Source organism: Helicoverpa armigera, chromosome 29, assembly GCF_030705265.1.
Source record: "Helicoverpa armigera isolate CAAS_96S chromosome 29, ASM3070526v1, whole genome shotgun sequence".
NCBI classification, from domain to species: Eukaryota; Metazoa; Arthropoda; class Insecta; order Lepidoptera; family Noctuidae; genus Helicoverpa; species Helicoverpa armigera.
In genome coordinates this window covers 1,564,437-1,582,846 of record NC_087148.1, presented here as the reverse complement: position 1 = coordinate 1,582,846, position 18,410 = coordinate 1,564,437, and the positions used below count along the sequence as shown (strand labels likewise).

Here is an 18,410-nt window from a genome sequence, read left to right as displayed (position 1 = left end):
CCAGGCCGCAGCCCTGAGCGGGCTCCAGCCGTCAGCATCAGCAGCGTCGGGGCGGGCGCCAGCTCGCAGCAGCAGCGCGGCGGCGTGGGCGCGGCCGCCGCGAGCCGCTGCGTGTAGCGCCGTGCCGCCTGTAGCGTCGGTTGCGTCTACTAGACCGGGGTATAGTGCAGTACCCACCTCAGTATGTCCAGCCCAGGCCGCAGCCCTGAGCGGGCTCCAGCCGTCAGCATCGGCAGCGTCGGGGCGGGCGCCGGCTCGCAGCAGCAGTGCGGCGGCGTGGGCGCGGCCGCCGCGAGCCGCCGCGTGTAACGCCGTGCCGCCTGTAGCGTCTGTTGCGTCTACTAGCCCGGGGTAACGCTGGGGATATACCAAAAACCGTTTATTCATATACAGAGTATGTCAAACCTAATCACATTTAAATATACGCTGTAATACTGGCTTATAGAGAAAATTATTAAATACACATATTACACATACAATATTACAATAATTAAATACACATATTACATACACAATAACATTATATTTTTTGGAAACAGATGGATCAATTTTTCGAACAAAGTTAACAGATGGATCAATGAGTACAATCTGGTATTGAGAACTGACAGGTGTCAAGTGCAGAAATTGTACTTCATACTTAAAATGATTTCTGTACCGAAAATAACTGGATGTATTAGGACTTTTTTTTTGACAAATTGTTATAGAATACCATAAAGTATATGTGATTGGATTTATTTTTTTATTTATTAAATTGCTGCGGGATTGTTCGCGCGAGTTACCGCAACTCTTTTGCATAAAGGGATTAAGAAGGAACACGATGGGTTTTAGGGTCAAAGTTCCTACCTTCAACAGCGCAGCCAGGGTCTCCTCGTCACCTTTCGCAGCTAGCTCATGTACGGTGTTAGGATCCAATGGTATTTCCTCATCCTGTTCTTTGGCAGCAGTGGTGTCATCCTCGTTCTCTAATGGCTGGTCTGTTGATAGCTGTGGGAAAGCAGTTAGGTTAAAATTACTTTATAGTTTAAAAAATCTGTTAAAAGTGGCCTGTGTTACTTTTTGTGACATAGGCCAGTGAGTCTTGTCAAAATCGGTCCAGCACTTGTAATGATTAGCCAGAAAATAATAAAGACTAGTAGTTCCGTGTGAGAGGAGGCCTGTGCCCAGCAGTGGGACGATAAAAAGGCTGTAACAGTAACAGTAGTTCATCCACCGTATAATACATAGCCTTTATCGTTTATCAGGTTGTAGGCTATCTGCGTTTAGATTTCGGGTGTAAGGGGGCAATTAATGTCTTCTTCCTTCCGTCGCCGCTGACAGCCGCTATACTGGTGTGACTCGGGCCTTAAGATCCTCACCATCATCTCCTGTTGCTCAGCTTCAGGAGGCACGGAGTCAGCTCGACTCAGCTCCAGCAGAGCCCGCAGCACGCGTCGGTCTCTCGGCCAGTGAGTAGTGCTCTCACCGGCTATCAACTCTGGCATTATGCACTCTACTCACCATCATCTCCTGTTGCTCAGCTTCAGGAGGCACGGAGTCAGCTCGACTCAGCTCCAGCAGAGCCCGCAGCACGCGTCGGTCTCTCGGCCAGTGAGTAGTGCTCTCACCGGCTATGAGCTCCGGCATTATGGCTTCGAGTGCCGTTGGGTCTGCTGCGAGAAAAATAGAAGAGTTAAAACGGGTGTCATCAGTCTTCTGCGAGCCCTATGCCCATCAGTCATCATCATCACAGTGTATCTCGAAGTAAAATAAGACCAAATGGAACAAGTTTCAACATTTTGACTTCGAGTCAAACATTACGGCTAAGTTTGGCAATATTTGTGCTATAAGAAAGAAGATTTTGTACAAGAGTCGACTTTATATTTCATAATTCTGATACGCAAGTACGGTCAAAACTATGATCGATCTACGAGTGCCTTTTTGGACTAATCTTACTCTAAAATTAATATATACTAATTTATATCTCATAACAAGCATGGTTTACATCTTCTTCAACATAAAACTCATCTCGAGGACAACTGGACTTAAAGAGTCTGAAATCACAAATCCGCCTCTCGCGCACGTGGTGATGAGAAGAGGCCGCAGCCTACACGTGATAAAATAAATTATGACATGATAAAATACCCTAATTTTAACGTATTACATGAGACAAAAATAATAAATCCAATCAGATAAGCATGTGACCTATAAATAAAATAGCATTATCTTTTAAATAACAATCTTGTAATAAGATATATTTACTGATAACAAGTGAAATGCAAAAATATTGATAATAACTGTGTGAACTAGTTTTAATGCACAATAATGTTATGTAAAGATAATCTGTTTACTGATTATAGTAAATAACTTATCGTAATTAGTACCTATAGTAAATGCGAATATAGAAATAAAGAAAGTACATATTTGGACACACCCTAAATTGATTAAAAAATCTTTTTACAAAACCTAATTTTCATCCAGCATTATGAAGACTTGGCCCTTTTCCCAAAATCCTAATGGAACTACTTCCCATACTCCTCAGAGGTTTCACCCACGTACCGGGAGAACCACTTAACGCAACCGGCTAAAAAGTAATGTCCAATGTCCCTTCTCAGGCTCTTAACTATTTGTGTACCAAACGTTCAAATCCATTCGGTTGTACTGGCGTGAAAACGTGTTAGACTGTCGAGAGTTACTTTCGCATTGAAAAATAACCTTTAAATCCCTACATTATTTTTCTTTTTTACCGGGAAAAGTACTTAATTTTCCCCACTGTCATTAGGCAATATTACATGTCCCATTTTTTCTACAAAAGACGTCAGTAATTGCTTAGTAATATGTTATTTGCGTCAATAGTTTAATCGGTCGGGTAAATAGCCATATGTAAGGAGGAAGAAGTTGTATATGAATAGTTATTTTTAGAGCAGTCTTAATTATTGACTACGGGTTTTTCAATAGCCGATGGTATTCCTATGTTTGTTTCAACCCTTAGAGTTTAGAGGATTCTTAGTTTTAAGTAATAGGATTTTCCAATAGCCGATGATATCCCTATGTATGTTCCAACCCTGAACAACCTAGTAACCCGATATCCCTCGCTAAGACTGGTTGTATGACTTCCAAGCTCCTGACTTCCCTTAACGACTACTAAATATGTTTAAATGACAGCCGGGACCCACCAATGTAACGTGCCATCTGAAACACGGAGGAACTCATCATGACAAGATGGTCATTCCACGGACTGACCGCACCAAGCGTTACTTAACCTTATGATTGATTGACCCATACCTACAGCTGTTATACAGCCAAGAACTCTTAATATCTATAGAGTGCTCCAAAAAGAACGAAGCTAGTTTAAGTCAGTAAAACAGCAAGAGATAATCTGATGATTTCCCGCCCCAAAAAACGAGTATGCTCTATCATTAAAAACAAAACACGTGGTAAAATCAATCAACAAATAAACGGTGCCTTATCTTAGTAAAGTTTCTACTCACCCAATAATTGCTGATAATGATTATAGTACAAATACTCCATATTTTCCACATTCGACATTATACTGCTGTACATTATTTCTATGTCGGTTAACATCGGGTTAACATTTACTTGTTAAACTTTGAAAAGTATATTTTAAGTATCCACTAAGTTATTTTCAATACACAGTCCTATAACACTAAAAGTAATTACACGACTTCACAAAAAGAGGAGGTTCTTTTACTACACAGTCCAGTAACACATTTGCAAGTTATCGATCGACAAAATGGAGTTTCTCAATTCAAGTCAATTCGGAAGTTTATATTTTAGAACCACCAATTTGTAAATACATATTTTTTAAGATCCAAAAATGTATGAAAATATCACTGATTTCACGTCTCCGTTTTGCAAATACTTCAAAAATTTACAGAGTAAGTAAAATGCTTGAGTTTTGTCATTTCTTTTATCACTATCACAAATCAGATTATCTTTTAAGAAGAACAAATATGACACACACAGGAAACTATTTACACTCCACTTAGATAAATCACAAAACTATAAATATTGTTTCACTTAAAAACTCCAAAATCCAGTAACATTTACACATAAATGGAACCAATTACAAAAAAACTTTAAAATATTTTCTAAAACATATCCAATTTTAGTACCAAAAACTTTTCATCATCGGCCGAGCCTTTTCTCAACTATGTTGGGGTCGGCTTCCAGTCTAACCGGCTGCTGCTGAGTACCAGTGTTTTACAAGGACTGCCTATCTGATCTCCTCAACCCAGTTACCCGGGCAACCCAATACCCCTTGGTATGACTGGTTGTCAGTATTACTGATTTTACAGATCCACTTATTATTATTTTTTCTCAAAAATATTCTTTTTAGTATAAAAAAAATACGAAACAATAATACTTTATTTTAAAATCACTTGAAACATACTATAGGTGTTTACAACACAAAATATAGTGAGCAACTGAATGTATGTAGCTACAATTTTCCTGAGAACTAATTAGTCATAATTTAGACTTTATTTGTATTGAGATAAGAGCTACAACTGTGGTAATTGTTATTAGTAGCTAATATTTTATTGGTTTGTCTGTTTGTCTGTCAATATTATAATAAAGGTTTTAATTGTTCGATTGTAAAACACCGCTAACTCAGATATACATGGTGAGACTAGATTCCGACCCCAACATGATTAGGAAAGGGTAGGCAGATTGTAATATTTTTTCGACTCTTTTGTACTTATGTCATAAACTACTGTGGCCTTTATGAAAAAATATTTCAGTCATACATTTTATGTAGTTGCGGCAAGTACCTAATTAAAATGTTCCTCATGAATATTTATTGCAAGCCACATGAAAATCCGTACAGTTATTTTTGACCTTATCACTAACAGATAAGGCGACTTTGTTTCATGATTTTTAGTTACCTTAAGTATTAGCAATTTAATAAAAAAGGCCAGTGAAACCCGCGGAATCCACCTAGTTTTCCATCGACCGGACAGGATATGATAATAAAATTAAAAATAATAATTATTGCAATCATTGTTTGAAGGAATACAGTCAGTCAGTCAGGTCAGTTACATTGATAAAATGTGATTGTAAATTGTATACAGGGTGTTGTTTGTTAGAAATATAATAAAAGCTATAAAAATCCTATTGCTATTAATATAATTTAAGTACCTCTCGCGATTCTAAATGTTTCTATCATGCTTATTGTTGTTATGTTTCTATTTGCTTATTTGCAAAAAAATAAGTCTGTCGGGCTGAATTAATTAAAATAAAATTTAGTGCACAGATAGTCGAGAGCCTAAGAAAGGATGTCTACGCCGGAACGCAACCCGAGTGAAACGGAACGGCTACGCGGGGCGACGTGTGTGGGGGGGGTTCCAGTGAACTATACTGCCATTTTTTCCCTCGAACGAAACGCATCGTTATTTTACGAAATATTGTTGTTTTAGTAATTATTGTCAAAATACAAGCGTTAAATCACAAAAGGTCGGTTTCATTTACCGCCCAAACAAAGGACATAGGCTACTGTTTTACCCGGTTCCAGAAAGTGGTTCTCCCTTCAATTGGTTGAACCGCGGGGAAAAGCTAGTATTTCATTAAGGATATGTATTACGCTGTTGATCATTTATTTTCAGTAATAACGATTACACTATATTTACAAACTTAAATTACTTTACTAAATAAAAATACTATATACAATACTAATGGATAATGGATATGTATTAGTTTTATAATGTAAATATTTATTTATCATAATGACATTATTCATTATTGATTACAAGACATCCTGTATAACAATAAGTGTATATAGTAAATGCTTTGTTTATCTTATCTTCAAATATAAGCCATTCAAAGAAATTCGACAAATGATTATTATCTAACAAACAATAGCTATTGATAAATCACACTTTCACAATACCATTTTACAAACTTTTATTTAACTTGCCTTGTCTATACTATAAAGAGAAAACATTTTAATTCGTATAAAGGTTCCGAAAATACTGAACCGATTTGAAAATGATTTCACTGTTACCAGTACCAGTGTTTTACAAAGAGCGACTGCCTATCTGACCTCCTCAACCCAGTTACCCGGGCAACCCAATACTCCCTAGAGACTGGTTTTCAAATTTATAGTTATCGGCGCGAATCTTGAGCTCTGACCTACATCTGCGCAGAAGTGATTTATTAGCAAAGAACCAATCCCGAGTGACGGCTATGACGCGATGCACTGCGGGCCAATCACCGCTTTAGCCCGCCCCCGCGCCCCACTTCATACTACAAAGGGACCCAATAAATTGCTTCTGCGCAGGTGAAGGTCAGAGCTCAAGATTCGTGCCAGTAACTATACTGGCTTCTGACTACCCGTAACGACTGCCAAAGATGTTAGGACGTAAACCCCTACAAAAAATAAGATATGTCATTTGTTCTACTCGGTTGGTAAACGATGAAAATATGCGCAAAAACAACAATCAAAATTGAGTACCTCCTTTTTGGAAGGCAGTTAAGTTCCTTTACCTCAGTTTCAAAAATGATACTCAATACAGTTTACACCTACACTAATTGACTAATCAAAAACCACAAGTGCATCGTTTATTTCAATATAATTTGACGTTCGTTTCCTTATATACAATGACCGGTGGATTTAGCTGTAAAAATGACTTATCTGGGGTATAGGGAAATACTATGTGCAGGATACTTGTTATATAGTCCGCGCCAAACTTTTTGTCATCATGTGAAATTGCGCGAGTCGCTGTGCAGAAATTTAGGGATTTCTTGCCGAATTCTAAAAAGAAAGAAGTTCTCGATTCCATTGTTTTTGTTTTAGCTTTGTTACCCAATTTCTGATTTGAAAATTATATCTTTAGTAGTGTAATCCTTCCTTAAAATAGGTCTGAAGTTTAAATGCACGTGGCACGATATCGAAATGTGTTTTTTATTATTTTTTAGTTTATATTAAACTAGCTTCTGCCAGCGGTTTCACCCGCATCCCGTGGGAAATACTTCCCGTATCGGGATAAAAAGTAGCCTATAGCCTTCCTCGATAAATGGGTTATCTAACACTGAAAGAAATTTTCAAATCGGACCAGTAGTTCCTGAGATTAGCGCGTTCAAACAAACAAACTCTTCAGCTTTATAATATTAGTATAGATCTGAAATCACTAATCAGCCTCTTGCGCACGTGGTGATTAACTCTCATTCCTTCTCTGTATGAGAAGAGGCCACAACCCAGCAGTGGAACAATAAAAAGGCTGATCAAGTACAAAAAAAAACATAACACATACAATAAACTGGGTTACAGGAAAACTAGTATTACCAGGAAACTAATATTAATATTATTGTTTTATCACCAACAATTAAACATGAAAATAAGATATACAACGTGTGTATTATTAATTAATTAATACGTTTTCAAGATATTTTCCTAGGGTATGTCAAAGTTCATTTGATATGGTTTAAGGAAATAGTTGAAGGTTAACCTAAGAAATATTATTATATTTATATTATTGTCTAGCTTCCGCAATCTTTTGTATAATGGGCTAACTATCATTCAAAGGATTTTGGGAAATATACCATTTTTATGGGAAATCATCAAATGACCCTTCCCGCTGTGGGTGCAGCGTGAGGGAGTGTCATTGGATTGAAAACTCTTGCTGACTAAAACCCATCATGTTCCTTCTGAAGCCCTTTATGTACTAGCGCCGCGGTAACTTGCGCGAACAATCCCGCAGGGACATAATACCATCACAGTTCGTGTTTTTGAAGCAAGCCATTTGACCCCTTACATTATGCGCAGTATTTTTTTACTATTGTGAAAACAATAGTAGCTAACTTTGATCAAGAAAAGCTTCTCAGTGATATCTGTACGAACATATGCGCAACAAGTCCAATGGCTAAATTCAAAAATGCAAAGCTAATAAGCGTGAAGTTTGTGCTAAGGTTGAAAATCTATTGCAGAAATTCAGCAGTTTGAGGTAGGTTGATGTGGCTGCGGGATTGTTCGCGCCAGTTACCTTGGCGCTGGTACATACGCGGCCTACGACGGAACACGACGGTGTTTAGTCAGTAAGAGTCTGACACTACCTCACCGCTGCTAACCCACAGCGGGAGGGGGCATTTGATGATTTTTGACGTCATTAAAAAAAGTTAGGTTGATATGCTTTCGCATGTACGTAAGTTTAATTAAAAACTCACCTGATATGGAATCCTTGCTTTCAGATTCAGGGTCACCGTCTACAGCTTCAGCCTTCACGTCTTGTTTCTGTAACAACATTTTACATATTTTACACATGAAATCATGTAAAACAGTGTTTTAGACCAATGTCTTATTGCTTTATTGGATGCCTACTCTATTTTTGGCTTATGGTCTAAAATATGTTGTTATGTACGTGCAATAGAAATGACCACAAAAAATATTTAAATACTAGCTGGTGCCCGCGACTTCGTTTGCGCAGGTTTAGTATTTCGAACAATATGTTTACAAATTGTAGCCTATGTGTTATTCTGATGTATAAGCTATATTATTGTAAAGTTTCATTAAAATCCATTCAGTAGTTTTTGCGTGAAAGAGTAACAAACATCCATACATCCATACATACAAACTTTCGCGTTTATAATATTAGTAGGATGTCTAAGATAACATTGAAAATTCGGGAGCGGGGTTTTTTACGTCATAGAACTGCAAAACTGTTAAATATGTACTAAAAACCGAACGTTTCTAGATAACGTCTGTGAAAAACACAACCCTACTAGGCAATCGGATAAAAATCCAGTTTATTGTTTATTTTTGTCAAAATTCAAATTTTTTGTTATATTTTGGTATGCCCAAGCATTTACCTGCGTTTCTTCACTGTGCAACTGTTTCTGAGTATCACTCTCCCTCCTGAGAGCTGACTCCACATCACATCCGGAGTCCAGCACCCAGAGGAGTATTAAAGTATGCAGGTCTAACTCATCTTCTTTTTGTTCTCTGGAAAATATAAAAACATTAATATAATGTAACTATGATAGTGTTAAGTTTTGTAGTCTTAAGACTGCGTTAAAATTTTGAAAATATTAAATTTTAAAAATTCTTAAGGTTACCTATTCAAAATATAAATAAATAAAATTACAGTTTAAATTATTAAATCAGTTTTAACTTGATACATTGTACATTAATCAAAACTTATTTTTGCCCATAATTGTCCTTCTTGAATCTGGCTAATCTATAAAATGGTTTAACCGATTTTCACAGGACTTTCACATAGGGATATAACATAGAAGTAACTAAGGCTATTTTTTATATGTTTGCACGAAGTCGTTCCTTTTGAAAGAAATCGCAGTTGGATATTTTATCCCGAATTTCATCAGAAAAAAAAATCAAATCATTTATTTCATTTAGGTCTTTACAAGCACTTATGAATGTCAAAAATTATAAATAGGATTGATTCTAGTCGCCCATTCCAAAAGTAGCTTCCTAGGGAGAAGAACGGGCAAGAAACTCCATGGTTGAAATGTCATGGTACACAGATAGCCTAGAGTCAGAGTACGGGGAACCACTAGTACTTTTCTAATATTACATAAAACAAAACTTACATATTTTTAGGTTTCTTCTGCGAAGCCATATGCTGTTCTAAGCTGGTCATATGAAACACGTAGTTATGAATCTCCAAAGCGCTTAATCTGAAACAAAATGAAAGAAATATTGGTTAATACTTAGATGTCTCATGGCTAAGTAATAGAAGCATGGCTCGATCATTAGGCTGCGGGATTGTTCGCGCGAGTTACCGCGGCGCTGGTACATAAAGAGCTCAAGATGGAACATGGTGGGTTTTAGTCAGTAAGAGTCTGACACTCCCTCACGCTGCACCCACAGCGGGTCATTTGATGATTTCCCACCAAAAAAGGGGGTCAATCGCTAGGCACAGTCAATGATCATGACCATCTATGTATGTCATGACGAGTTCCTTCGTGTTTCGGAAGGCACTTTAATTTGATACCGGCTGTCATTTGAACATCTTTGGCAGTCGTTACGGGTAATCAGAAGCCAGAAAGTCTGACAACCAGTCTTACTTTTGGGGTATTGGGTTGTTCAAGTAACTGGGTTGACGAGATCAGATAGGCAATCGCTCCTTGTGGCACACTGGTACTCAGCTGCATCCGGTTAGACTGGAAGCCGACCCCAACGTAGTTGGGAAAGGCTCGGGAGATGATGATGATGATGATGATGATGAACTCACCTCTTAGCATCGAGAGTATAATACATGGCGATGGCAGCGTGTCCGTCAGTGGGACAGCACAGGTAACGTCTGGTACAATGCTTGACGTCCACCAGCCACTTGATGATGATGATGATGATGATGATGATGATGAACTCACCTCTTAGCATCGAGTATAATACATGGCGATGGCAGCGTGTCCGTCAGTGGGACAGCACAGGTAACGTCTGGTACAATGCTTGACGTCCACCAGCCACTTGATGATGATGATGATGATGATGATGAACTCACCTCTTAGCATCGAGAGTATAATACATGGCGATGGCAGCGTGTCCGTCAGTGGGACAGCACAGGTAACGTCTGGTACAATGCTTGACGTCCACCAGCCACTTGATGATGATGATGATGATGATGATGAACTCACCTCTTAGCATCGAGAGTATAATACATGGCGATGGCAGCGTGTCCGTCAGTGGGACAGCACAGGTAACGTCTGGTACAATGCTTGACGTCCACCAGCCACTTGATGATGATGATGATGATGATGATGAACTCACCTCTTAGCATCGAGAGTATAATACATGGCGATGGCAGCGTGTCCGTCAGTGGGACAGCACAGGTAACGTCTGGTACAATGCTTGACGTCCACCAGCCACTTGGCGAAGGAGTGGTGGAACATCGATAGGAAGCCGGTTGAACGCTCCATTACTAGAATCCTGAAAGAGAAAATAACAAAATTAGATGTTTTTCTATAGCTTTAAACTACTAAAAGTAACAGTAATGGCGTCCAGACTGATTTTTGGACACGGCAGCTGTTCTCTCTGAGGAGATCAACTCTTTTTTCTCAGGAACGCAGAGACAGAAAGCAAAATCATATTTCTAACAAGGAAGTTTATAAGGATGTCTTTAGTGACATAAAGAAAATATATATGCATGCATCATCGTTATTCTTTCATGCAAAAACTACTGATTTTGATGAAACTTCAGAGTAATACAGCTCAACTTAGTATGCTGGGATAATCCACTGACTCCTTAACAGTAATTTAAAAAAAATAGGAAAAATATTTATTCAACAATGCTTATTACTTAATAAATAACTATAAATGCGGATGGTAGTTCCCCCCCTCAAGACGCGGGTGGAACCGCGGGGCACAGCGGGTTATTCATAACTACAAAACAAAATTGAAAATTATTCAGAATTAACACTTACCTCCTCAACAAATGTAGTCGTCTATTAAAATCTTCCCTTGTAACGCTATACTCTTTAGTGAGCAGACACTTGTATAGCATCTCCTCTGTGACGCCGCATCGCGCCGCTAGTAGGACATCTAGTAGTAAACGGACCTGGAATATTTACCTTAGTATTATATTACTTTAAGACGGCAAGTTTTACAGGAGCTCGTAGCTAGGTAATAACTGCCACACGGTCGTTACGGGTAGTCAGAAGCCAGAAAGTCTGGTAGTCTTAACAAAAAATATCCATGTAACTGGGTTGAGAAGGTCAGATAAGCAGTCGCTCCATGTGGCGCATTGGTTTTCAGCTGCATCCGATTAGACTTGAAGCCAACCAAAACATAGGAAAAGACTAGTCAGATGATGATTTATTTATTTATTTGCGCTATTTTCAATGAAGGACTTTACGCCTTAGGTGTTCTCTGCCAGTCTACCAGGTGATGGTGAAATAGAAGTAAAACGATAGTACCAACTATAGAGCATTATGTATGGAATTTCATGCAGATTCTTCTCCATGAGACCCAATTCATGGACCCATATAACTAGCTTAAAGTGTATTTTGAACAGCTTTTATAGGCCTGTTTGAATAAAAATATTTGAGCATAAATACATTACCTTAGTAAACCTCCGTCCATGGAACAATCTCTGAGCCAACCATAGATACAGTCCATTTAGAGTGCCGGGGATCTCGCGAATTTCACGCAGAGCTATGAAACCGTCCGCTACGCCATCTAGCACCTGCAAATATGACATTAAAGGGAAATTTATCATATGTTTTATCATTAATTCTGATATTCTCTTAATCAAGAAACTGCCGATGCCGATTTATTTTATATTTTTAGCGGTTTTTAAAAAGGTGTTTTACTCTTCCGATTATAGTTTTCAGTGCGCAATGCCTCTGCTCTCTTTCAATTTATCAATAAGTTTTTAGAAAGGGTGTTCTGTGTATGAGACAGGAGGTAAGGCTCAATTTAACTGGTTACAAATAGTGTCAGTTGTCTGACAGTTAAAGCTATCAGCTAGATAAGCGCTGCTTATAATTTCTACCAGATACGGCTATCTGAAGCCTGTGAAACCAAAAGTCTATTTGCCTTGATCTATCTTACCTTCTCTAAATACAGTAGGCAACCATCGCTTTTGATTCGTAAATGATCGAGTGCAGCTGCAGCCGCCGCCGCTGCTGTCGAATCGCTCGATACTCGCGCTCTGTAAACACAAGAACATATAGAATATAAATTTTATATACAGGGTTACTGGTAAGTAGTACGCATCCTTTCATGAGGTGATAGTATACGTCAATACGGACAAATGTGACCATGGGATACACCGGGCAAAAGTTAACCCGTTTCAAGATAATCGAATTTCGAATTTCGAATAATCGTATACATAGTAAAGAACATTATCCATTTTTTAGTCTAAATGTCAAACGTATCTACAAAAAAAAAATGCTTTATTATGATATAACACGCTCGCCGTAGCATTCGTTAATACGGTAGCGAAGCTGTAGCACTTTTATAACTAGTCAATTATCATAATATTTTTTTTAGATGAAACTCCAAAATATCTATCTATCTATTTAGCTGATGATCTTTGATAAAAAAAAATGTGTGCTGTGTCAGTAACGCTAATATTTTTGTATCTATTTTAATAGAATGTTTTTTTAGTGTCTCTAGCCTATCTATCAAGCAAGGCTATAGACTATTTTTTATCTGGGTAATGGAAGTTAGTATCTAGATAATAATAAATTTACCGTAATCTAGGTTCTGTATCCAACCGAGCTAGTACATATCTCTGAACATCAGCCGATACGTGAGCTCTCTGCAACTCGTCCAAAGTTATCTTGCGGAAACCTGTAATATTAAATACCATATTAAAAGATTGACAGCACCCAAAACCTATGAATGTAGATGGATGGAGAGGAAGAGGAAGACCTAAGAAAAGATGGATGGATTGCCTGAAAGATGACATGAATAGGAAGGGAGTGTGTGTCAGTATGACGAGTGACAGGGGAAAATGGAAGAGAATGACATATTGCGCCGATCCCAAATAAAATTGAGAACAGGACAGGAGAAAGAAGAAACACCCAAAACTTATAACGTTTAGGCAATGTGTATAATACGATTCATTTCATAAATTGCCTAGATATTGTATAAAATGCCCGAAGTGAATCGAACGAGCACGGGCAGGAGGCGAGTGGACGGCGTTGCAACTCGTTCAACAAGTTGCAACTCGTTCCTCGTCACTTATGTACTCCCTTATATACTACCTTATGTACAACCTTATGTACTCTCTTATGTTCTCCCTTATATACTCTCTTATGCCCTCGCTCATATTCTCCCTTATGTACGCTTCTGTGCCTTCTCTGTGTGAGAAGTTACCTGTGAACATCCTGGTGAACACCCTGCAGTGCTTCCTAGCAGTGCAGACGAGCAGCAGCCACTGCGGGAACAGGTGCTGGTGACGGGAGAGGAGGCTGGCGACGCTTGTAGAGCCTTCTGTGCCTTCTCGATCTTCGCAAATACCTGGAATATATCAAAAATGATGATTAAAGTTGATTTTGTGAAAATCAATATGGCTAGAAAGAATGTTACTTTTGAGATGACGGCAGATAGAAGAGTATGGAAGGAGAAAACATGCTGCGCCGACCCCTAATAAAATCGGGATAAGAGCAGGAGGATGATGTTAAGTAAAGTTGAGTAGCTAACTGGGTTGAGGAGGTCAGATAGCGCAGTCGCTCCTTGTGGCACACTGGTACTCAGCTGCAGCCGGTTGGACTGGAAGCCGATCCCAACATAGTTGGGAAACAAGCTCGGAGGATGATGATGATGAGTAAAGTTGATATTTCTATGTCACTCATCTGGCTTTTGCCAAGTTATGCAGCAGCCAGACTGAAAGCCGACAAGGCTTCCAGTCCAGTCTACCTGGATGCAGCTGAAAACCGGTATCCAATTTGACATGTATTCCGAAAGAAGGAGGAACTCGTCATGACAAGATGTAAATATATTTACATGAACTATTAACCTATGTTATAGTTGACCCTCCTGAAGCAGGTTTTCGCAGAGCCTTCTTGAAGCATTCGTTTGGATTCTTCTCAAGTAGATACAATATATATCCAGACAAACTTACCTCCTACTACTCCTTCATCAATAGCATCGACCAGTAGGAACAGACACTGTTTGGGCGGGTCTATCTCCAGCAGCGGGAACAGCAGAGCCTTCTTGAAGCATTCTTCTGGATTCTTCTCAAGTAGATACAATATATATCCAGACAAACTTACCTCCTACTACTCCTTCATCAATAGCATCGACCAGTAGGAACAGACACTGTTTGGGCGGGTCTATCTCCAGCAGCGGGAACAGCAGAGCCTTCTTGAAGCATTCGTCTGGATTCTTCTCAAGTAGATACAATATATATCCAGACAAACTTACCTCCTACTACTCCTTCATCAATAGCATCGACCAGTAGGAACAGACACTGTTTGGGCGGGTCTATCTCCAGCAGCAGGAACAGCAGAGCCTTCTTGAAGCATTCGTCTGGATTCTTCTCAAGTAGATACAATATATATCCGGACAAACTTACCTCCTACTACTCCTTCATCAATAGCATCGACCAGTAGGAACAGACACTGTTTGGGCGGGTCTATCTCCAGCAGCGGGAACAGCAGAGCCTTCTTGAAGCATTCGTCTGGATTCTTCTCCAAATTCTGGGGCAACAGCGCCTGAGAAGAACGGAGAAGTCAATGGAATGTTGGGTAGTTGGGACACACTTTTTGTGGTATACAGGGACAAATTAAAATATGTTGTGGGCACATGCGTCATATAGTTGAACGGAAGGAAAGTACATAAGGGTATATAAGGGGGTATACATATAGGGAAGTACATAAAGTTGTATATAGGGTACTAAACTAATGTTACAGTTAGGCGAAAGTTTGTGTCTATGTATGCTCGTCACGCACAAACGTCTGCACGGATTTTGATGAAACTCGGAAGAATATGTATATCGCAATAAACGCGTACGTTTGTTATTTTGTGTGGGTATTTGTTTGTTTGTTACTTCTTCACGGAAAGCAGCTAAACGGATTTTAATTCTTGGCAGCAATACAGCTTAAATATCAAAATAACATACAGTCTACTTTTTATCCAGGAACGATTAATTTCCCTGGGACATGCGAGAAAAATATACATAGTTAAAATATCTTAAATACCTGCTGAATTTCAGGCTCAGACAGAAGCTTATCATAGTACGCATTCGCTATCAGAGTCCTAGGACTGATCGGGAGACTAGGTATCGGCGGTGGCACATCTTCTTCTTTCTTCTGCACTTTCTCTATCTTCTCTATCTCTTCTGACTCAGCTTTGAGGATATTCTGGTACTCTGGCAACTCTTCTTTGGGAGAAGGTGGTCGCTCTGGCTTTTTGACGGGGGAATTCTCGGCTGAACGTAAATCACTTTTGTTGGGGTACCTGGAATTTTAGTAGCGTGTGTATCTTAGAATTTAGTGTTGAAGGGAATAGGGTAGTGTCCAGGGTCGAAATAATGAAATAATATTTAGTCCGCTTTTTAGATAATCAAAAAATATTGGATACGTATTTTTTCTTTTTTTAATTAAACATAAAATGACAAAGATAATACGCTTCAAAAATTAGGAGTGGGGGCCTTTTACGTCACAGTGTCCTGAAAATTGTAGCAACTTGTGACGTCACACTCAACTTTAACACGCTATATCTTAACAAGTTCTGATCCGATTTAAAAAAGAAAAAATACGTATCGCTTAATTTTGGACAATCTACAAGACGGACTAATTATTATTTTTAAGGAAACTAGCCTATTATTGTTATGACAATAAATTACATATTTTGGCGAGATTCTACTAAAATTGTTTGTTTGCTTATCAGAAGATAAAGCCGGCTTCGTGGTTAAATATATATACAGTCGTATCGGCTAGGAAGACATCATCATCACCATACAGTCGGACAGTTTATCTAAAATTAAAACCTACATCATGTGTAGGCAAAACTGAAAACAAAACTGACAGTCAGTAGTCGGCTATAACTACCTGCTCTATAATATTACTAAGCAAGCGGTGGCACATCAAGTTTTTATTAAAATTTTTAGGTATATAATTCAAACACTGACATTGCAAATAAAAAATATTGCCAATTGACGCTTTGTAAGGGCCCTCATAAACCCTATTAATTGGGACGGGCTCCGAAGATTGCCAGAGTATAAAGTGGCTAGTATTTTATGTATAAAACTTACCTGTCATTGAACATCCTTGGCAGTCGTTACGAGTAGTCAGAAGCCAGTAAGTCAGACACCAGTCTAACCAAGGGGCTTCCCGGGTAACTGGGTTGAGGAGTCAGATAAGGCAGTCGCTTCTTGTGGCACACTAATACTCAGCTGCATCCGGTTAGACTGGAAGCCGACTCCAACATAGTTGGGAAAAGGCTCGGGAGATGGACTTTATGTATAAAAACTTACCTAAAATTAGCGACAGGTATCCTAGACTTGGGCGGACTGTTCTCCACCTTCTTATCATCACCGGAGCTATCATTCTTCTGTTCGGTAGACAAACTCTTCTGTAGCACGTGGCCTTTCTTCTCGGAGAGCGGCTCGGAGGATTGGCGGAGTAACCTTAAAATAAAATTACTGTATTATTTATCTGTACTACAACTAATATTACAAATCTCAATACTCAAGCCTTTTTTACGCATTCCATACGTTTTAAATGTGGTACATTTTTCAGTCTAGAAACAATATGGACCCTATAAGGCAAGGTTTAAAGAAGTTGAAGAGTTTAACAGTTATTAATCTCAGGAACTACTAAAAATAGAGTTAGACAGCCCGTTTATCACAGGTATCGGTAAACTAAAAAGTGGCCTAACCTTCACGGGCCAACTTTTCTGTAGAGTATGTTTGACATTGGAATAGTTTTTGTATAGAAAATATGTCAAACCGCTATATTTATTCCTCGGATGTAAGTCAACTGATGATTTAATCAGCGAGAAACAGCAGTCACTTTGCCAAAAAAAATATTTTTAAATCCAAAAATCTACCTAGAATTCCGCAACTCCTTGGACTGTCGCTGCGAGATATTCCTCAGGAACAAGTTCTCGTGATTCTCGTAAAGTCGCAGATCGTCCTTCTCGTCCGACACGAACGGGTTCGTCGGCTTCACTGATGATCTTGGCAAGATTTCTGGCAACTGTCGAATGGGAAATAAAGATTTATTTATTTAATTTTAAAAGAACTATGAATTGGAAATAATGATATATGTATTTACTGTCAGAGGAGCTTGTGTCTAAGTACCTAAGAGATCAGGGTCGATCTATCATAAACTTAAAAAATGCTTAACGTGGTCGGTCCGTGGATGGTTCTGTATTTTGACAAGCACGATAAATTGGTGGATTCCGGCTATCATTTGAAAATCTTAGTAATCTCTCGTAGTCAGAAGCCAGAATATCTTACAACCCATAAGCATCGTATTGCTCGTGTAACTATGTTGAGGAGGTCAGATGGGCAGTTGCCCCATGTGGAGTACTGGTATATACTCCTACGAAGCCTACTCCAACGAAATTGGGGACAGGCTAGGCAGATGATTACTAAATAAGATAGCTAATGTGCTCTTCCTTACATCATATAATGTACTTCAACTAAATAACTCGAAGTATTTAGTTGAAATTTTGATCACAATATGTTTCAATGGCTTCTTGAGTAATCTGATAATTGGATCAATGGTGTGAAAGCAATCCGGTAGGTGGCGTTGCTATCGTTATTTTCTTTAAACTTGCTAATGAGATAAAGGCGTATAAACACTACAAGTATACTAACATCGTCTAACGTAGTGAGCGGGGCGTCAGCATGTAGATCCTTGTAGTCCTCTTTCTCATGAATCCGCTGTATGGTGCGCGGCCGCCGCGCCGACGTGTCCTCGTCATCCGTGCGCTGGTCTGCGGGGAGAAATAAGATAGGTTTAGTTCTCGCAAAACTCAATGTTGGTCTGCAACTGAGCCTGTT

The 18,410-nt window shown here is 39.0% G+C and overlaps 1 protein-coding gene across 1 annotated transcript in view; it reads right to left on the bottom strand.

Moving 5' to 3' along the window:
• LOC110378512 (ankyrin repeat domain-containing protein 50) overlaps nucleotides 1-18,410 on the bottom strand; it is a 109,479-nt gene that overhangs the window by 20,722 nt on the left and 70,347 nt on the right. The window contains exons 9-28 of the mRNA XM_064042522.1: nucleotides 18,225-18,343; nucleotides 17,450-17,598; nucleotides 16,875-17,027; nucleotides 15,598-15,856; nucleotides 14,973-15,111; nucleotides 14,822-14,926; nucleotides 14,718-14,775; nucleotides 14,520-14,665; nucleotides 13,772-13,915; nucleotides 13,144-13,243; nucleotides 12,500-12,599; nucleotides 12,009-12,131; nucleotides 11,371-11,504; nucleotides 10,718-10,876; nucleotides 9,538-9,624; nucleotides 8,800-8,932; nucleotides 8,158-8,224; nucleotides 1,494-1,649; nucleotides 844-974; nucleotides 178-357 (exon numbers count right to left, since the gene is read on the bottom strand). Of these exons, the coding sequence (XP_063898592.1) occupies nucleotides 178-357; nucleotides 844-974; nucleotides 1,494-1,649; nucleotides 8,158-8,224; nucleotides 8,800-8,932; nucleotides 9,538-9,624; nucleotides 10,718-10,876; nucleotides 11,371-11,504; nucleotides 12,009-12,131; nucleotides 12,500-12,599; nucleotides 13,144-13,243; nucleotides 13,772-13,915; nucleotides 14,520-14,665; nucleotides 14,718-14,775; nucleotides 14,822-14,926; nucleotides 14,973-15,111; nucleotides 15,598-15,856; nucleotides 16,875-17,027; nucleotides 17,450-17,598; nucleotides 18,225-18,343 (2,642 nt within the window). The remainder of the gene's footprint in view (nucleotides 1-177; nucleotides 358-843; nucleotides 975-1,493; nucleotides 1,650-8,157; nucleotides 8,225-8,799; nucleotides 8,933-9,537; nucleotides 9,625-10,717; nucleotides 10,877-11,370; nucleotides 11,505-12,008; nucleotides 12,132-12,499; nucleotides 12,600-13,143; nucleotides 13,244-13,771; nucleotides 13,916-14,519; nucleotides 14,666-14,717; nucleotides 14,776-14,821; nucleotides 14,927-14,972; nucleotides 15,112-15,597; nucleotides 15,857-16,874; nucleotides 17,028-17,449; nucleotides 17,599-18,224; nucleotides 18,344-18,410) is intronic.